This window comes from Scyliorhinus torazame, chromosome 16, assembly GCF_047496885.1.
Source record: "Scyliorhinus torazame isolate Kashiwa2021f chromosome 16, sScyTor2.1, whole genome shotgun sequence".
Taxonomy (NCBI): domain Eukaryota; kingdom Metazoa; phylum Chordata; class Chondrichthyes; order Carcharhiniformes; family Scyliorhinidae; genus Scyliorhinus; species Scyliorhinus torazame.
In genome coordinates this window covers 200,182,409-200,204,213 of record NC_092722.1, presented here as the reverse complement: position 1 = coordinate 200,204,213, position 21,805 = coordinate 200,182,409, and the positions used below count along the sequence as shown (strand labels likewise).

Sequence of the window (21,805 nt, the reverse complement as noted above, 5' to 3'; positions counted from 1 at the left end):
TACGGGCCCTGACGTGGAGCATCATTAGGGGCCCTGACAAGGAGCATCGTTAGGAGCCCTGACGTGGAGCATCGTTAGGGGCCGTGACGTGGAGCATCGTTAGGGGCCCTGACGTGGAGCATCGTTAGGGGCCCTGACGTGGAGCATCGTTAGGGGCCGTGACGTGGAGCATCGTTAGGGGCCCTGACGTGGAGCATCGTTAGGAGCCCTGACGTGGAGCATCGTTAGGGGCCCTGACAAGGAGCATCGTTAGGGGCCCTGACAAGGAGCATCGTTAGGGGCCCTGACAAGGAGCATCGTTAGGGCCCTGACGTGGAGCATCGTTAGGGCCCTGACATGGAGCATCGTTAGGGGCCCTGACAAGGAGCATCGTTACGGGCCCTGACGTGGAGCATCATTAGGGGCCCTGACAAGGAGCATCGTTAGGAGCCCTGACGTGGAGCATCGTTAGGGGCCCTGACGTGGAGCATCGTTAGGGGCCCTGACGTGGAGCATCGTTAGGGCCCTGACATGGAGCATCGTTAGGGGCCCTGACATGGAGCATCGTTACGGGCCCTGACAAGGAGCATCGTTACGGGCTCTGACGTGGAGCATCGTTAGGGGCCCTGACGTGGAGCATCGTTAGGGGCCCTGACGTGGAGCATCGTTAGGGGCCCTGACAAGGAGCATCGTTAGGGGCCCTGACATGGAGCATCGTTACGGGCCCTGACAAGGAGCATCGTTACGGGCTCTGACGTGGAGCATCGTTAGGGGCCCTGACGTGGAGCATCGTTAGGGGCCCTGACATGGAGCATCGTTAGGGGCCCTGACAAGGAGCATCGTTAGGGGCCCTGACAAGGAGCATCGTTAGGGGCCCTGACAAGGAGCATCGTTACGGGCCCTGACGTGGAGCATCATTAGGGGCCCTGACAAGGAGCATCGTTACGGGCCCTGACGTGGAGCATCGTTAGGGGCCCTGACATGGAGCATCGTTAGGGGCCCTGACAAGGAGCATCGTTACGGGCCCTGACGTGGAGCATCGTTACGGGCCCTGACAAGGAGCATCGTTACGGGCCCTGACGTGGAGCATCGTTAGGGGCCCTGACGTGGAGCATCGTTAGGAGCCCTGACGTGGAGCATCGTTAGGGGCCCTGACGTGGAGCATCGTTAGGGGCCCTGACAAGGAGCATCGTTACGGGCCCTGACATGGAGCATCGTTAGGGCCCTGACGTGGAGCATCGTTAGGGGCCCTGACAAGGAGCATTGTTACGGGCCCTGACATGGAGCATCGTTAGGGCCCTGACGTGGAGCATCGTTAGGGGCCCTGACAAGGAGCATCGTTACGGGCCCTGACGTGGAGCATCGTTAGGGGCCGTGACGTGGAGCATCGTTAGGGGCCCTGACGTGGAGCATCGTTAGGGGCCCTGACGTGGAGCATCGTTAGGGGCCCTGACGTGGAGCATCGTTAGGGGCCCTGACGTGGAGCATCGTTAGGGGCCGTGACGTGGAGCATCGTTAGGGGCCCTGACGTGGAGCATCGTTAGTGGCCCTGACGTGGAGCATCGTTAGGAGCCCTGACGTGGAGCATCGTTAGGGGCCCTGACGTGGAGCATCGTTACGGGCCCTGACAAGGAGCATCGTTAGGGCACTGACGTGGAGCATCGTTAGGGGCCCTGACAAGGAGCATCGTTACGGGCCCTGACGTGGAGCATCGTTAGGGGCCGTGACGTGGAGCATCGTTAGGGGCCCTGACGTGGAGCATCGTTAGGGGCCCTGACGTGGAGCATCGTTAGGAGCCCTGACGTGGAGCATCGTTAGGGGCCCTGACGTGGAGCATCGTTAGGAGCCCTGACGTGGAGCATCGTTAGCGGCCGTGACGTGGAGCATCGTTAGGAGCCCTGACGTGGAGCATCGTTAGGAGCCCTGACTTGGAGCATCGTTAGTGGCCCTGACAAGGAGCATCGTTACGGGCCCTGACGTGGAGCATCGTTAGGGGCCTGACGTGGAGCATCATTAGGGGCCCTGACATGGAGCATCGTTAGGGGCCCTGACAAGGAGCATCGTTACGGGCCCTGACGTGGAGCATCATTAGGGGCCCTGACGTGGAGCATCGTTACGGGCCCTGACGTGGAGCATCGTTAGTGGCCCTGACGTGGAGCATCGTTAGGGGCCGTGACGTGGAGCATCGTTAGGGGCCCTGACGTGGAGCATCGTTAGGGGCCCTGACAAGGAGCATCGTTACGGGCCCTGACAAGGAGCATCGTTACGGGCCGTGACGTGGAGCATCGTTAGGGGCCCTGACGTGGAGCATCGTTAGGAGCCCTGACGTGGAGCATCGTTAGGGGCCCTGACGTGGAGCATCGTTAGGAGCCCTGACGTGGAGCATCGTTAGGAGCCCTGACGTGGAGCATCGTTAGGGGCCCTGACGTGGAGCATCGTTACGGGCCCTGACATGGAGCATCGTTAGGGCCCTGACGTGGAGCATCGTTAGGGGCCCTGACAAGGAGCATCGTTACGGGCCCTGACGTGGAGCATCGTTAGGGGCCGTGACGTGGAGCATCGTTAGGGGCCCTGACGTGGAGCATCGTTAGGAGCCCTGACGTGGAGCATCGTTAGGGGCCCTGACGTGGAGCATCGTTAGGAGCCCTGACGTGGAGCATCGTTAGGGGCCGTGACGTGGAGCATCGTTAGGAGCCCTGACGTGGAGCATCGTTAGGAGCCCTGACTTGGAGCATCGTTAGTGGCCCTGACAAGGAGCATCGTTACGGGCCCTGACGTGGAGCATCGTTAGGGGCCTGACGTGGAGCATCGTTAGGGGCCGTGACGTGGAGCATCGTTAGGGGCCCTGACGTGGAGCATCGTTAGGGGCCCTGACGTGGAGCATCGTTAGGAGCCCTGACGTGGAGCATCGTTAGGGGCCGTGACGTGGAGCATCGTTAGGGGCCCTGACGTGGAGCATCGTTAGGAGCCCTGACGTGGAGCATCGTTAGTGGCCCTGACGTGGAGCATCGTTAGGAGCCCTGCCGTGGAGCATCGTTAGTGGCCCTGACGTGGAGCATCGTTAGGAGCCCTGACGTGGAGCATCGTTAGGAGCCCTGACGTGGAGCATCGTTAGTGGCCCTGACAAGGAGCATCGTTACGGGCCCTGACGTGGAGCATCGTTAGGGGCCCTGACGTGGAGCATCGTTAGTGGCCCTGACGTGGAGCATCGTTAGTGGCCCTGACGTGGAGCATCGTTAGGAGCCCTGACGTGGAGCATCGTTAGGAGCCCTGACGTGGAGCATCGTTAGTGGCCCTGACATGGAGCATCGTTAGTGGCCCTGACGTGGAGCATCGTTAGGGGCCCTGACTTGGAGCATCGTTAGGGCTCTGATGTGGAGCATTGTCAGGAGCTCCAACAGTCCAAGGGGACGCCCACTACCATCTTTCCAAGGCATGAAATCGTTGACCTTCCCCAAATCTCCAGGACAAATTAAAAGATCAGGTCCCTTTTCGTAGTAATAGAAATATGCAATAAATAATATATTAAACAGAAAATATCCTTGCAGGTAGAGCCCTAGTATAGCAACTGCTTTTTAGTGGTCACCACTGTTACTTGATGCAGTAGAATGGAAACAGACACTAGTCGGCAGCACCGTGCCTCTGTTGAAGAGCTAGTGCAGCCTGGTCAATGACAGAGAAGATAGCAAACACGCAACATGGTTCTGATTCCTCACTTTCTCCCACACATGGCAACGGCTGTGCAGTGGCTGAATTACCCACACGATGAAAGTCCACTTTCAGACACAACCCGCTATTTAAATGGGGACAGCGACAGGTGAGAAGTAAGAGTATTCGGAGTTGAATCCCCAATTCCATGCCCCCTTCACCATAATCCACCCACAATTACCTGCTAGCAATCAGTCGCAGAGCACCCTGCTGGAGCTCAGCGGGGTAATGAAGAGCCATCGCTAGAGGTTCATTCATTTTATTTATTATATTTAAGCAAGCAAACCATTGGTGAGGGTCTGAATGCACTCATTTTATTGCCACATTTAATGCTCCATGCAAATTGCCATATTTCCAGCTGAGACTCTGCCTCTTTCCCCTGTAGCTGTAAGTTCCCTGCCGCTCCCTATCTTCTGTTCACACTTCTTCTGCAACCGGAAAAAGATACCTATGAGTGAAACTGATGTCCTGATGTCATGTGTTGATCAGATAGCTAGAGCATTTGTTAAGGCGACGAGGGAGTGACATAACATTGCATAAATATGAGAGTGAGCTTCAGTGGTGAATGGACAGACAGGTTTGTGAGCAAGTCTAGAAACAGAGAAGGATGGGTTCATTTTCAAGGCACGTTGGTGTGAGGAAAGGTGTGCTGGAGGAGGCTTGACAAAACGCAATGAGGGGCTGAACAGGCCAGTCTTGTCAGAATGAAATTTGGCTTTCTGCCATTTCACCTTGATGTTTTTACTCACTGCTACTACCTCTGGTTTCAGTAGCTGTTTTGCTGTTGGATGGAGTGATTGGGTGTGGCGTGACATTAGTCTTTGGACTGGACTACTTTCCATGCCTTCAGTCAGTGTGGTCCTCCACTCGAGGAATGCCTTTTATACATCTGTGCTAAATTTACACCATTTCTTGATAATTCCTTTTGCAATTTTCACTGCCAACTCAGCCTTTCCATTCAACTGGGGATGGAGCGTAGATGATGTACAGGATTTAATTTCAAAATCCTTTGTGAAGTAAATGAATCCTTCACTCACGAACTGAGGGCCATTGTCCCTTATCAAAATGTCTGGAATGCGTAATGACTGAAGTGTGCTTTCAGGTATTCTATTATCTCACCATGATGTGGAGATGCCGGCGTTGGACAGGGGTGAGCACAGTAAGAAGTCTTACAACACCAGGTTAAAGTCCAACAGGTTTGTTTCAAACACTAGCTTTCGGAGCACTGCTCCTTCCTCAAGTGAATGAAGAGGTATGTTCCAGAAACATATATATAGACAAATTCAAAGATGCAAGACAATGCTTAGAATGCAAGCATTTGCAGGTAATTAAGTCTTTACAGATCCAGAGATAGTGCGGAACTTGGCTATAAGTTTCTGCTCGGCGATTCAGCATTGTCGCGCGTCCTGAAGGCTGCCTTGGAGAACGCTTACCCGGAGATCAGAGGCTGAATTCCCAAGCAGGTATTGATGAAAATGCCCGCAAGCTTAAACAACGAAACACAGAAAATAGGAGCAGGAAGAGGCCATTTGTGCTTCAAGCCCGCTCCATCATTCATTATGATCTTGGCTGATCATCCAACTCAATAGCCAAACCTTGCTTTCCTCCCATAGCCTTTGATCCCCTTCGCCCCAAGTGCTATATCTAACACAGGCCCATAACCTCCTACAGGATTTGGCAACTTATGTTGCTGGTGCACCGTACATGCGAGGTGTGACGACCCGCACGTGTGGGCATTCAGGTGCTCATTGAAAGCGCGCGGCGTTTAAACTCCCGGCCGTTTTCTTTACCCTGCTTGAAGCTCTGCGCTGCTGAATGAAAAATCCAGCTGAAATGCTAACTTGGACCACTCACCCAGATATTTGGTGAGTTTTATACCTTTTCATTTACACTGAAATGTTTCAGTCTAGCAGAGGCAGGAGACATTGGGAGACATTTTTGTGGCAGGTTAAAGTTTTGTATTATTAGTGCTTAGCATTTATAAATATGTTTAAAATGCAAATAAAATGAAAGGAAGATTTTTTTTGCTAAACTGTTGTTTGTCATGAGGCTTCTAATTCCATTAAAAGGCTACTTTACTGTATAAAGTGAGTTTGAAGTCACAGAAGGTGAAATAATTATTTTTTTAAGACTGGTTTGTCATGAGGATGTTAATTCCAATAAAGGAACTATATAATAAAATACGGTGATCACTCACTAAGGTGTGTGATTGTCCACCTAAGTGGACTCAGTGTTACTGGCCACGGGTTCTGGGGGTACTTGCGTAGCTGAAGAGCCCGATCCTAGAGTCGCATCTTCAGTCACTCACTTGGCAGGAGTTTCCAAAAAGTGGGATCGGTCTTGAACTCTAGATCATTGGTATTCCTTTCTCAGGCTCCTTTTCCAGGCCTCCTCTTGCTGTCGGGTGTCCTTAAAGTATTGTGCCCCTTTAATCAGGAGGTTCTTCCAAGTAGGTCTCTTCTGAGCAAAGATTTCCCAGACATTGGCGTCTATGTTCCATTTCTTGAGATAAGCCTACAAGTTGTCTTTGAAGAGGTCCCTTTGTCATCTTCTTGTTCGGGATCCTTCCTTGAGCTGGGTGAAGAAGATTTGCTTTGGCAATCGGGACTCTGACATCCTAAGAATATGGGCAACCCAGCAGAGTTGGTTTCAGATGACCATGGCCTCAATACAGGTGCTATTTACTACTTAAAGGACACTAATGTCAGCATGCCTGTCCTCCCAGCTGATTCAGAGCTAAAGTACATTTGGATTTTGCAATGTATTTTAAGCTGAGGTGTTTATGAGTTTCCATGATGTAATGTTCATCGTTCGAAGCCTCAGTGATTCTTTCAAATGGTTTAACAAAGTTTAATGCCTTAGTTGATATATGCAAGCCTCCTGTAAGCTAATGTGAAGTATCTGTCCAACAGGCATTGTAGCAAATCAATCACCCACCCCTAAGAGTGAACTGCCAAAGGACATCCCAAAATGATGTCAGAGGAGATGTGTGACAGGGCACTGCACTTCAGCAGCTGTTGCTTTCGGACGTCGAGCTTGTCAATTAACAAAATCCTCTCCTTCGTCTCTCTTCCCCCCCTCATCCGCCTTTATAAATAGAAGGGGCCATTGTGTTTAAGTGAGATTTTATTGCAAGAAATTTGTAAAAGTGGGGGGGAGGGAAGGGGGGATATATTTCGTGGGGGGGGGGGGGGGGAGGGGGGTATTTCTGGGTGGCATTTGAGCAAGAAAACACATGAATGATCCAGAAAACTGACATGTACGGGAGGAATCCAATGTACAAAGTTCTGTATCATATTGACTTGCCATGTTCATGTCTTGCTATGCGAGCTTTCTTTCTTTTTTGTTGCGGGGGGGTGGGGGGTGGGGGGGGGGGGGGGTTGTTTGTATGGTTGAAAATTTTGTTTAAAAACTCTTCATAAACATATTTTTTTTAAAAAACTTATTAGTTCATAAAACCATCCCGTATACACTCCAAGAATTCCTCCTCTACGGTACTGTGACTAATTTGATTTGCCCAATCTACATGCAGATTAAAGTCACTCATAATTACAGATGTTCCTGTATCATAGGAAATCTTTAATTTCCTATTTAATGTCATTCCCAGCCTCTTGACTGCAGTTTATGGGTCAACACACATTCATGTTTTGTGCCCCTTGGTGTTTCTCAACTCTACCCAGACAGATTCCACAATGTCTGAGCTGATAGACTTCATCACTATTGCATTAATTTCCACTTTAACCAATGTCACCGCCTTTTCCTTTTTGTCTGTCCTTCCTAAGTACTAAATACCCCTTGATGTTCTGTTCTGTTCCCATCCCTGGTCACCCTACATCCATGTCTCTGTAATCCCGATAATATCATACCCATTTACATCTATTTGCGCGATTAGTTTATCCACCGTATTGCGAGTGCTCCGTGTGTTAAGGCACAAAGCGTTTAAGCTTGTCTTTTAACATTATTTGTCTCACTCCCAATATTCTTCAGTGGCCCTGTTTGAATCTGGCCCTTGGTTTCTCTGATCATCACTTTTCTTATTCCCCTTTCTGCTGTTTGTTCTTGTTCATGTTTCCCCCTCCTCTGACTCATTGCATAGGTTCCCACCCATCTGCCTTTTTAGTTTAAACCCTCTCCAGCCACTCTAGCAAACACTCCCCCTGAGAAATCAGTCTTAGTGCTGCCCAGGTGTAACCTGTCCAGTTTGTACTGGTCCCAGCTCCCCCTGAACCGGTCCCAACTCCCCAGGAATCTGAAACCCTCCCCCTCACACCATCTCTTCAGCTATGTATTCTTCCGATATATCCTGCTATTCTTACTCTGACCAGCATGTGGCACTGGTAGTAATCCCTAGATCACTACCTTTGAGCTCCGACGTCTCAGTTTTCGTCCAAACTCCCTATATTCTGCTTTTTGGACCTTATCCCTTTTTTTACGCATGTCATTGGCATCGATGTGTACCATGACCACTGGCTGTTCACCCTCCTCATCCAGCACGTCATGTAACATGCTGGGCACTGGAAATATTCACCACTTCCCACGTGGTGCAAGAAGAGCAAACCATGACTTTGAGCCATGCCATACCAAATTAAATTAAACATTTGGAAGATACTTGATATCAGATTATATCCAGTTCTCTAGGGCCCTTCTTTCTGGTCTACGTTAATACCAATTATATACTTTACAGATCATAAACCACAAAAAGTATTTTCAAACTATTAGTGATAAGTTTAGTAAAACCTTAAATTACCTTAGCCACTATTTACCATCAGCTTTCACCCTTGTAGCCTCAACTGCTACACAGCAGGGCAAGACCACTCGCTGAGGATTTGAAAGTTATAAAGCAAGGAGAAAAGGTAAAAAGAACCTTTTCCCCCTTTGCACTGACTTCCCACTCAGTTTCAAATTCCCGATATCCACACTCACTCTGGCTGTGTCTCACTCAGGAAGTCTACTCTCCCTCTGGCACACTTTGTCAATCGGAGAGTAGTGTCGCTGTGTTCACATTAAAACCCTGGATACAAAAGCAACTGGTTGTCCTTGCTGCAAGATGGTTACTACAAGACCCGTCTCGCTGGAGTCCCGCCGCAAGGTGACTTCATCATTGATGTCAAAGAACTGGCATTGCCATCACTTGTTGTTTGATTTTAGTGAAAGCTACTTCATGTTCTGTGCTTCATTACCAGTACACCTCCTTCGCAGTGAGGTTGTCTAATGGTTCACATGCCAACAACAATTAGGCACAAACTTTGCTCATTGGTTACTGAATCTAACAAATCGTTGCCCAGCTTTCACATTGTTGGTCACTGTATCGGTGCTACAGCACACACCTCATCAAGATCTGGGCAAGATGTTTTGCTAGCAGCGCGAGATCTATGTACTTAACATCATGCATTTACAGTTGCAGTCTTTTCTTGTTCAGTTTCAGGTTCATCCGGTGAGCTCTCTCGAGCAGTTGAACCAGATTTTAATCGCGGTCAGCTGTGGCTTCACCCATTGTGTCACTACATACAGACTAGTAGATCATCCACTATGGCTCCAACTCAAGGATGATCACTGACTGCCTCATGCTGTCTGCATTGGTACTTTTCTGGAGCCATCCAAATGCCAAACCGTACGTTCAAACATTTTTACCTCCCGAGAGGCATGCAGAATGTAGTTAGAAAACTGCTACTTTCATCCAGCTTCACGTACTACTAACCATCCTTCACATATAGGGTAATAAAGATCTTTACCTTGGCAAGTTGTGGCAAAATCCCTTTGGTGTTTGGCGTGGGCAGTGAGATCTCTTCAGTGCTTTCTCAAAATTTATTCATGGGCATTGCTGGCTAGGCCAGCATTTACTGCACATCTGTAATTGTCCTTGAGAAGGTGGTGGTAAGCTGCCACCTTGAACTGCTGCAGTCCATGTGGTGTAGGTACACCCATAGTGCTGTTAGGAAGGGGGTTCCAGAATTTTAATACCCAGTGACAATGAAGGAATAGCGATATATTTCCAAGTCGGGATGGCTTGGAAAGGTACTTGCAGGTCATGGTGTTCCCATGTGTTTTCTGCCCTTGTCCTTTTAGCTTGAATTAGAACCTTTGGATCTCAGCATACTTTCAGCTTTCCAGATTATTACACTGATACCATGCTGCTCATCCAGTCTGTAGGAGCTTTCACTTACTTGATGATTCCCTTCTTTTTCAGCTCTTCTCTTGACTACAGAGAAGCTGGAACTCTTCTTGACAGATGCCGTTCAAGCCCTTTACATCCTAAATCTAAGTATCTTTGTACGATGCTAAGTAGGCCAAGTGGCCTTTGTACTCCTATGTCTTATGGTCTTATGGGTTGAGTGGTCAATGGTTTTGTGTGCTGTTAGACATTCAAAATCAGGAGCGCACCAAGTTTGGAAATAGATCTTCCCATCCAGGAGAGATCTATCCAACAGCAATTCAAGTTAATCAAAAGTTTCCTCCATCTGGACATTTGAATCAAACTTTTCGTATTAATGTTCAAAATGAAACATTTCAAACATCTGATTATTCTATTTCAAAGGTGTGGAAATTGTAAAAATCCCAACTCAGTTACATATTTTACCCTTATTTCAATGCTTGCTTCCTCCCGGCCCACCACTGTCCGTACATTATTGTCTGAATTGTCATCCAGCACCTGACTCAACATTTTCCCCTTCAGAGGCGATGAGATTGCCAGGTGAGGGCGCTGCGAGGTTACAGAGCTGCAGCGTGAGGCAATGGCTTAATATTCCATATCTTCTGTGTCAAACACACATCACAATCTACTATTCAATTATTTAACAAAATAATCTATTTGCTTTTGAACCATTACAAAGATAATCCACAACAGCAGAGGGCAGCACCTCAATCATTGCAATATTCACATTATTAAGTAAAATGTTGCTTAGATAAGTTTGAACCATAAGGAGGCATGGTGCGTAAATTCAAGCCATGTTTATGTCCTGTAAATATGGAGTTCTTTATAAAGAAGACACCAGCAAAATGGAGTGAATGATATCCATTTTACACTGTCACCTTGCATTATGTACGATGTTAAATGTCTGCTGAATCCTAAATCTAACAATCTTTCACTGTTACTGTGCAGAAAGAGCAATTTAAAATTTCTGGTGATTCCATCCAGTGATCTCACACAGTATATTGAATTTACACCACATAGATTTGATGTTATCATTCACAGCAAGGACCAAATATCATGGCTATGATTTTAGCAGAGCATCCTGTTAGAAACTTCCTTACAAATTCCAATCTATTATTATCTCATTTTTACAAATTAACTTCAACTGTTAGCAGCCATGTTAACGTGCTGGTCAGGTCTAATATTTACCAAACATTTCAGTGGAGGCCGATATTTGACTGGAAATATTCAAGTAAATGTTCACATTATTGATGATTTGGACGAGGAAACTAAATGTATTATCACCAAATTTGCAGATGATACAAAGTTGGATGGGAGGGTGAGCTGTGACCAGGAAATGAAATGAAAATCGCTTATTGTCACAAGTAGGCTTCAAATGAAGATACTGTGAAAAGCCCCTAGTCGCCACATTCCGGCACCTGTTCGGGGAGGCTGGTACGGGAATGTAAATGCTTCAGCAGGATTTGGACAGGCAGCGTCATATTCATTGCAAATGCAGTATAATGTAGATAAATGTGAGGTTATCCGCTTCGATAGCAAAAATAGGAAGGCAGGTTATTATTGAATTGATTGATTGATACTTATTGTCACATGTACCGAAGAACAGCGAAAAGTATTTTTCTGCGGCCATGGGAACGTACACAGTCCATACAGAGTAGACAAAAGAATAATCGACAGAGTACATTGACAATGGTACATCAACAAATAGTGATTGGTTACAGTGCGGAACAAGCGGCCAAACAAGCAATACATGAGCAAGAGCAGCATCGGGCGTCGAGATTGGGTGTAAATTGAGAGAGGTGGATATTCATCGAGACCTTGGTTTCCTAGTACGTCACTCGCTGACAGTAAGCGCGCAAGTATAGCCAGCAGTAAAGAAGGCAAATGGTATGTTGGCCTTCATAGCGAGAGGGTTTGAGTACAGGAATAGAGATGTTTTACTGCAATTGTATAGGGTATTGGTGAGGCCACACCTGGAGTATTGTGAGCAGTTTTGGTGTCCTTATCTGAGGAAGGATATTCTTGCTATGGAGGGAGTGCAGTGAAGGTTACCAGGCTGATTCCTGAGATGGCGGGACTGTCATATGAGAAGGGACTAAGTCGGTTAGGATTATATTCATTGGAGTTTAGAAGAGTGAGAGGGGATCTCATAGAAACTTACAAAACTCTGACAGGATTAGACAGGGTAGATTTAGAAGAATGTTCCCGATGGTGGGGAGTCCAGAACTAGGGGTTATAGTTTGAGGATAAGAGGCAAACCTTTTAGGACTGAGGTGAGGAGAAATGTCTTCACCCAGAGAGCGGTGAATCTGTGGAATTCACTCCCACAGAAAATAGTTGAGACGAAAACGTTGTGTAATTTCAAGAAGGAATTAGATATAGATCTTGGGGCTAAAGGGATCAAGGGATATGAGGGGAAGGCGGGATCAGGGTATTGAACTTGATGATCCACCATGAACATAATGAATAGCAGAGCAGGCTCGAAGGGCCGAATGGCCTCCTCCTGCTTCTATTTTCTATGCATGTTTCTGTGCATGTAGTTGGTAAAGTGGACAGGACAATGCTTCAAGGCATTGGGTTCTTCTCATTTAAGATTTTCTTGTCTGTAAACTATCATGGGTTTGAGTTGGATCAACTTATTTCCCAGTGTACATCAGCCAAAATTCCCTGTCAATGTCACTGAAAACACCTGCAGAATGCAGGTGGGATATGGAAGAAATGTCTCAATGACATGCTTCTGTAGTTCAGACTGAAGCAGAATGTAATAGTAAAGGCAAACAAATTTAGATGCTAAATGCTGTGCTAAGTCTCCAATACATTTGCAATGCACAATTATTTTTATTCTTTCAGAAGATGTATGTAGACTAGCAAGGCCAGCATTTATTGCCCATCCTGAATTGCCCTCCAGAAGGTGATGGTGAGCTGCTTGCACCGCCCAGGTCCATGAGGTGTAGGTATAGCCACGGTGTTGTTAGAAAGAGTTCCGGGATTTTGACTCTGTGACAGGCAGCAATTGAGAATACAGTTCCAATTCAGGGTGGTGTGTGGCTTGGAGCTGTATGGGGTGGTGGTGGTGCTCCCATGAGTCCACTGTCCTTGTCCTTTGAGGTGGTAGTGGTTAAGCGTTTGGAAGGTTCTATCAAAAGCTTTGCCAGAACTGCATGGCCTATTTTATGGGAAAGTAAAGAAAAATCGCTGTCGTTCACCATGCCCTTTGCATTTGCAAATTAAGGGATTGGCACCTTCCTGAGATCCCACTGCAAACCTGGTTTTCCTGAAGGCAGCCTTTAAGGTAAACAGTTTATATTTAGTTACTTCAATGTGGAGCCCACACTTAACCTCTCCTCCTAACCCTCTGAGAGCAGCTCCTAGTTGTTTGGAGACTCATAATGTGATGTTAGCAATAGCCCCATATCAACCCACACAACCTTCCTCCAACTAGGGCTCATTACCTGGGCAATTCCAAGCTTCACCATTCAGGAATCCTCCGTACACTCCTCCACTGTTCTCCAGTTAGCTGCACCCTGACCCTCTACAAGCCTGTGGCCGATTTCACCACACCCTCTGAACCACAATTTAATTTCACCAGGGACATAATGCAGACACTGAATGCCCCGAATGTAGGGTAGGGAAAGACCACTCAGCCACTTTGATCTCGGCGGCACAGTAGCACAGTGGTTAGCACCATTGCTTCACAGCACCAGGGTCCCAGGATCGATTCCCGGCTTGGGTCACTGTTTGTGCAAAGTCTGCACGTTCTCCCTGTGTCTGCGTGGGTTTCCTCCGGGCGCTCCGGTTTCCTCCCACAAGTCCCGAAAGACGTGCTGTTAGGTGAATTGGACATTCTGAATTCTCCCGAACAGGCGCCGGAGTGTGGCGACTGTGCTACCAGTACATCCATGGTAGCCATTTTATGATAGTGACAGACCACAAGGCTTTATTGGGCCTTTTTAAAGAAGATAGCGCAAACCCTCCTATCGCCTCCGCTCGGGCACAGTGTTGGGCCTGGTTACTGACAATCTGCCAATATTCCTTTGAGCATCACCCTGGAACACAAACTGTCATCGCTGATGCTTTGAGTCCTGTCCCGGTCACAATCCTGGCTCCCCTGCCTGCATTAGAAGAAGTCAAAAAACCTTAGATTTCTTAGCAACCCTCCTGGATTCAGCGAAGCAAATCAAGGTTTGGACACAGAAGGATCCAACGTTATCAAAGCTAAAACACATGAACTTGAATGAGGGAGCAGTGGATAATCCTCTGGTGACATAAAACCAAACCTAACTAAGAGAGAAGAACTCATGTCAAGGACAGTATAATCTTGCGGGGATCCTGGGTAGGTTCCCCGTCCAGGGTGACTTCCAATCCTAATGGAATTAAGTAACGGCCACCCTAGAGTTTCCAAAATGAAGATGCTAGCCAGGAGCTCTGTTTGGGCTCGACACACACATCACAGACTTGATTAACCAATGTAACGTACGCCAGGAAAACCATAAACACCCCCCTTTGGCCTCCCTACACCATGGGAGTGGCCAGGCATGTACATGTAGACTTCGCCGGGTCTTTCTTGGGGTCTATGATGCTGATATTGGCGGATGCGCATTCCAATGGAGGTACATCGCATGGCCTCTGCAAACTCCCTCGCCACCATTGAGAAACTTCGACACAGATTTAGAACACACGACCTTCCAGAGGTCTTAGTCTCCAACAATGGCATGGCCTGCACGAGTGGGGAATTCCAGGCCTCCATCAATAAATTGGCACTGGCAAGGGAGCCAGGGACAGGACTCAAAGCAGTATTGACTATTCGTGTTCCAGGGTGATGCTCAAAGGAATATTGGTAGACTGTCAGTAACCAGGCCCAACACTGTACCCGAGCAGTGGTGATAGGAGGGATTGCACCATCTTCTTGTGGTCTGTCACAGACCAATCAAACACATTAGGATGGCAACATATCACCTGCCATCTAACGGACTGGCAGCATGAGCTTTGCAACCTTCAAGAACGGCATGAAGAAGCAGCGGCCTCATCGAGAGACTAGGTTGGCACGGTTCTTATTTGATTATAGAACCACTCTCCATACCACGAAAGGACCCTATGTCCATCTCCCCCAATTGTGGGGACTCTGATTCTGACATGGAGGCCGAGGAATCGGGTATTCCCCCGAATTCCCCCGAAAGCCACTGCCTAAGGATAACCTACGTTGGTGACCCTTAGGTGCTCCCCGCGGAAGTGAAGATCGCCAATCCGTTTCACACCTCGAGATACGGCTCCACCTATTACGGCTCGAGGCTGAATGTGAAGAGGCGGTAGAGGCCTCCTCATCGTGGAAGCACAGGGGGTGAAACTGACTTAAGGGGGAGGGATGTAATATGACGACCACAAAGGACATGGGCCTCGTCCACTGATCTCCCCATGGGAGAACTTGTCGAATACAAGTTCTCTTATTGAGCGAGCGGGCACACACCCAATAGGAACTATTCGGCGGGACTGTAAAACCCACAGCCCAGACTGATATTCGCAATGGTGCCCACGCTGAGATGCAGCACTGTACACCCTGGCAGCGGTCCTTCTCGTTGTTCAAATAAACAAGAGTTTGTTTGAAGCCTGGTCTTAACGGAGTTATTATGCAATCATTTTTCCAAATGTGACAGAACAAGATTTCAGCCTCCAGACCATCTGAATTTATAAAGTCAGAGACTGGAGAAGGGGTAACCAGTAAAGATTGCATTGTAAATATATTTGGGTCAGGACTTGGGGGAGGTGTAGTTTAAGGATTCTTGGGCAGAGCTAGGATTAAGGCACAGTGGCACAATGGTTAGCACTGTTGTCAGGCAGTACAGAGACCCAGTTTTAATTCCAGCTTTGGGTGATTGTCTGTGTGAAGTTTGCACGTTTCCTCCGGGTGCTCTGGTTTCCTCTCACAGTCCAAAGATGTGCAGGTTAGGTGGATTGGCCATGATAAAATTGCCCCTTAGTGTCCCAGGATGTGCACGTTAAGTGCGGTTAGGGCGGGGAATGTGGGCCTTGGTAGGGTGCACTTGCAGAGGGTCGGTGCAGACTCGCTGGGCCGAACGGCCTCCTTCTGCACTGTAGGGATTTGATGATGAGGTAGGACCCTCCATAGACAATCTCATGATGGTAAACTGTGTGTCGTGTAGTCTGGAAGGAGCCAGCATGGATTCAGCACCAATGCAGAGTTGTGCTTTGGATGTATATAGTTATAGATTACCAATAAACGGTTTACATTTAACAATACAGCCTCCAGACCTTTTAGTGAGACACCAAATAAATTTACAACTGTGCAGATACTGGGGTCTGCGATTGGCTCCATCCTGGCCAAAAAGAAATGGCTTGATGAAGCAGCTGACTGTCTTTCTGTCTATCTTACACAATGTTCATCCAGCTTCTAATCTCTTACCTTGCTGCAGCATCGTCACATTGGCTAAACACCAGGTTATACCAAAGATTTAAATGCACTTTAAATTCAGCTATCAGCACACGCATCCAGTTAGTTAAGGTTCATCAGCTTTCTGCTCAGTACTTACTCCCTTGGTGGATTCAAATCCTCTGGACGAGACTCGAAAAACCGGAGCACTTCGTCACATTGTGAAATCAGCAATGGCAGTCGGACCAGAGACTAGAGTGGGTAAATAAGAAAGTTACTCACGAAAGCAAAGTCAATATATAACTGCACAAACATTCCATGACAGTATTACAAACACAGATACTGTACTTGTCTCATTGTTAAGCAAAGTTCATGTGATAGTTTGTAAAATATAAGCGAATGACTAGGGAAAGAGTAGGACCAGTCAAGGACAGGGATGGGAAATTGTGTGTGGAGTCTGAAGAGATAGGCGAGATACTAAATGAATATTTTTCGTCAGTATTCACTCAGGAAAAAGATAATGTTGTGGAGGAGAATGCTGAGCCCCAGGCTAATAGAATAGATGGCATTGAGGTACGTAGGGAAGAGGTGTTGGCAATTCTGGACAGGCTGAAAATAGATAAGTCCCCGGGACCTGATGGGATTTATCCTAGGATTCTATGGGAGGCCAGGGAAGAGATTGCTGGACCTTTGGCTTTGATTTTTATGTCATCATTGGCTACAGGAATAGTGCCAGAGGACTGGAGGACAGCAAATGTGGTCCCTTTGTTCAAAAAGGGGAGCAGAGACAACCCCGGCAACTATAGGCCGGTGAGCCTCACGTCTGTAGTGGGTAAAGTCTTGGAGGGGATTATGAGAGACAAGATTTATAATCATCTAGATAGGAATAATATGATCAGGGATAGTCAGCATGGCTTTGTGAAGGGTAGGTCATGCCTCACAAACCTTATTGAGTTCTTTGAGAAGGTGACTGAACAGGTAGACGAGGGTAGAGCAGTTGATGTGGTGTATATGGATTTCAGCAAAGCGTTTGATAAGGTTCCCCACGGTAGGCTATTGCAGAAAATACGGAGGCTGGGGATTGAGGGTGATTTAGAGATGTGGATCAGAAATTGGCTAGCTGAAAGAAGACAGAGGGTGGTGGTTGATGGGAAATGTTCAGAATGGAGTACAGTCACAAGTGGAGTACCACAAGGATCTGTTCTGGGGCAGTTGCTGTTTGTCATTTTTATCAATGACCTAGAGGAAGGCGCAGAAGGGTGGGTGAGTAAATTTGCAGACGATACTAAAGTCGGTGGTGTTGTCGATAGTGTGGAAGGATGTAGCAGATTACAGAGGGATATAGATAAGCTGCAGAGCTAGGCCGAGAGGTGGCAAATGGAGTTTAATGTAGAGAAGTGTGAGGTGATTCACTATGGAAGGAATAACAGGAATGCGGAATATTTGGCTAATGGTAAAGTTCTTGAAAGTGTGGATGAGCAGAGGGATCTAGGTGTCCATGTACATAGATCCCTGGAAGTTGCCACCCAGGTTGATAGGGTTGTGAAGAAGGCCGATGGAGTGTTGGCCTTTATTGGTAGAGGGATTGAGTTCCGGAGTCGGGAGGTCATGTTGCAGCTGTACAGAACTCTGGTACGGCCGCATTTGGAGTATTGCGTACAGTTCTGGTCACCGCATTATAGGAAGGACGTGGAGGCTTTGGAGCGGGTGCAGAGGAGATTTACCAGGATGTTGCCTGGTATGGAGGGAAAATCTTATGAGGAAAGGCTGATGGACTTGAGGTTGTTTTCGTTGGAGAGAAGAAGGTTAAGAGGAGACTTAATAGAGGCATACAAAATGATCAGGGGGTTGGATAGGGTGGACAGTGAGAGCCTTCTCCCGCGGATGGATATGGCTGGCACGAGGGGACATAACTTTAAACTGAGGGGTAATAGATATAGGACAGAGGTCAGGTAGGTTCTTTACGCAAAGAGTAGTGAGGCCGTGGAATGCCCTACCTGCTACAGTGGTGAACTCGCCAACATTGAGGGCATTTAAAAGTTTATTGGATAAACATATGGATGATAATGGCATAGTGTAGGTTGGATGGCTTTTGTTTCGGTGCAACATCGTGGGCCGAAGGGCCTGTACTGCGCTGTATTGTTCTATGTTCTATGTTCTAAAACAGGTGTCTTTTGGCTTTCTGATTTAAACTGAAAGTCTGTGCTACAGTTTAGCATTTCACAATATTTTTTTAAACTCCAAATATTTTATGACCTGTGTGTTTTTGAGAGCTCGAGCCCTTTTCCTGTGGTCCCATGTTGCTGAAAGTATTTTCTCTTGTAGAAAAGTTTGCAATGCACCCACGGAACAAACAGAGAACCTCTTTTAGTTCTAAAGGCAGGTTATCGAATGGAAACATTAATTCTGTTTCTCTCCACAGATGCTGCCTGATCTGATTTTCTTTCAGAGAACATTCCTTGGGTTATACTTGTCCACAACATGCCCCACGGCAATACAACCTGAGCCATGAGATCAGATTCCACATTTATGCCAATGGCTCTCAGCTGAAGTGCTTTATCATTCTTGCTCCATCACACCTCCCATGTTGTCAGATGGTTTATCTCAAATAAGAACATAAGAACTAGGAGCAGGAGTAGGCCATCTGGCCCCTCGAGCCTGCTCCACCATTCAATGAGATCATGGCTGATCTTTTTTGGACTCAGCTCCACTTTCCGGCCTGAACACCATGACCCTTAATTCCTTTATTCTTCTAAAAACTATCTATCTTTATCTTAAAAACATTTAATGAAGGAGCCTCAACTGCTTCACTGGGCAAGGAATTCCAGAGATTCACAACCCTTTGGGTAAAGAAGTTCTTCCTAAGCTCAGTCCTAAATCTACTTCTCCTTATTTTGAGGCTATGCCCCCGAGTTCTGCTTTCAACCACCAGTGGAAACAACCTGCCCGCATCTATCCTATCTAGTCCCTTCATAATTTTATACGTTTCCATACGGTCCCCCCGTATCCTTCTAAATTCCAACAAGTACAGTCCCAGACTACTCAACCTCTCCTCGTAATCCAACCCCTTCAGCTCTGGGATTAACCTAGTGAATCTCCTCTGCAATCTCCAGCACCAGTTCGTCCTTTCTCAGGTAAGGAGACCAAAACTGAACACAATACTCCAGGTGTGGCCTCACTAACACCTTATACAATTGCAGCATAACCTCCCTAGTCTTAAACTCCATCCCTCCATCCAGCAGAGGGCAGTAGAGTGGAGCTGCTGATTGACTGTTGCGGGGAAATTTGCATACGTCCGTGTGCTCACCCTAACTTGAAGGTGTACCTGAGCAAGAGACCCTAGCTCTTCAAGTGAAGACAAGCATCCAGCAGAGGGCGGTAGAGCAGAGCTGTTAATTGGCTGTTGCGGGGGAAATTTGCATACGTCCGTGAGCTCACCCTAACTTGAAGGTGTACCTGAGCAAGAGACCCTAGCTGTTCAAGTGAAGCCAAGTTGAATTATAGCTCCAGTATACAGGAGGTTGAGAGTAGTGAGGTCATGAGTAAGGTTTCAAAGCTGCAGGAGTGTACCGGCAGGCAGGAAGGTGGTTTAAAGTGTGTCTTCTTCAATGCCAGGAGCATCTGGAATAAGGTGGGTGAACTTGCGGCATGGGTTGGTACCTGGGACTTCGATGTTGTGGCCATTTCGGAGACATGGATAGAGCAGGGACAGGAATGGTTGTTGCAGGTGCCGGGGTTTAGATATTTCAGTAAGCTCAGAGAAGGTGGTAAAAGAGGGGGAGGGGTGGCATTGTTAGTCAAGGACAGTATCAAGGTGGCAGAAAGGACGTTTGATGAGGACTCGTCTACTGAAGTAGTATGGGCTGAGGTTAGAAACAGGAAAGGAGAGGTCACCCTGTTAGGGGTTTTCTATAGGCCTCCGAAAAGTTCCAGAGATGTAGAGGAAAGGATTGCAAAGATGATTCTGGATAGGAGCGAAAGCAACAGGGTAGTTGTAATGGGGGACTTTAACTTCCCAAATATTGACTGGAAACGCTGTAGTTCGAGTACTTTACATGGGTCCGTTTTTGTCCAATGTGTGCTGGAGGGTTTCCTGACACAGTATGTAGATAGGCCAACGAGAGGCGAGGCCATATTGGATTTGTTACTGGGTAATGAACCAGGGCAGGTGTTAGATTTGGAGGTAGGTGAGCACTTTGGTGATAGTGACCACAATTCGATTACGTTTACTTTAGTGATGGAAAGGGATAGGTATATACCGCAGGGCAAGAGTTATATCTGGGGGAAAGGCAATTATGATGCGATGAGGCAAGACTTAGGATGCATCGGGATGGAGAGAAAAACTGCAGGGGATGGGCACAATGGAAATGTGGAGCTTGTTCAAGGAACAGCTACTCCTTGATACGTATGTACCTGTCAGGCAGGGAGGAAGTGGTCGAGCAAGGGAACCGGGGTTTACTAAAGCAGTCGAAACACTTGTCAAGAGGAAGAAGGAGGCTTATGTAAAGATGAGACATGAAGGTTCAGTTAGGGCGCTCGAGAGTTACAAGTTAGCTAGGAAGGACCTAAAGAGAGAGCTAAGAAGAGATAGGAGGGGACATGAGAAGTCTTTGGCAGGTAGGATCAAGGATAACAAGGATGAAGGGCAGCACGGTAGCATGGTGGTTAGCACAATTGCTTCACAGCTCCAGTGTTCCAGGTTCAATTCCGGGCTTGGTTCACTGTCTGTGCGGAGTCTGCACCTTCTCCCCGTGTGTGCGTGGGTTTCCTCCGGGTGCTCCGGTTTCCTCCCACAGTCCAAAGATGTGCAGGTTAGGTGGATTGGTCATGCTAAAATTGCCCTTAGTGTGGAGCACCATTAGGGTGGAGGTGTGAGATCGGGTAGGGTGCTCTTTCAAAAGAGCCGGTGCAGACTCGATGGGCCGAATGGCCTCGTTCTGCACTGTAAATTCTATGATTCTATGATAACCCTAAAGCTTTCTATAGATATGTCAGGAATACACGAATGACTAGGATAAGAGTAGGGCCAGTCAAGGACAGTAATGGGAAATTGTGCTTGGAGTCCGAGGAGATAGGAGAGGTGCTAAATGAATATTTTTTGTCAGTATTCACACAGGAAAAAGACAATCTTGTCGAGGAGAATACTGAGATTCAGGCTACTAGACTAGAAGGGCTTGAGGTTCATAAGGAGGAGGGGTTAGCAATTCTGGAAAGTGTGAAAATAGATAAGTCCCCTGGGCCGGATGGGATTTATCCTAGGATCCTCTGGGCAGCTAGGGAGGAGATTGATGAGCCTATGGCTTTGATCTTTAAGTCATCTTTGTCTACAGGAATAGTGCCAGAAGACTGGAGGATAGCAAATGTTGTCGCCTTGTTCAAGAAGGGGAGTAGAGACAACCCCGGTAACTATAGACCAGTGAGCCTTACTTCTGTTGTTGGCAAAATCTTGGAAAGGACTATAAGAGATAGGATGTATAATCATCTGGAAAGGAATAATTTGATTAGAGATAGTCAACACGGTTTTGTGAAGGGTAGGTCATGCCTCACAAACCTTATTGAGTTCTTTGAGAAGGTGACCAAAT

General features: G+C 47.4%; 1 protein-coding gene across 4 annotated transcripts in view; it reads right to left on the bottom strand.

Moving 5' to 3' along the window:
- sh3pxd2aa (SH3 and PX domains 2Aa) overlaps window positions 1–21,805 on the bottom strand; it is a 395,200-nt gene that overhangs the window by 206,223 nt on the left and 167,172 nt on the right. For all 4 annotated transcript variants that reach the window (XM_072479783.1, XM_072479782.1, XM_072479785.1 and 1 more), the window contains exon 5: window positions 16,384–16,475. In XM_072479783.1, the coding sequence (XP_072335884.1) occupies window positions 16,384–16,475 (92 nt within the window). The remainder of the gene's footprint in view (window positions 1–16,383; window positions 16,476–21,805) is intronic.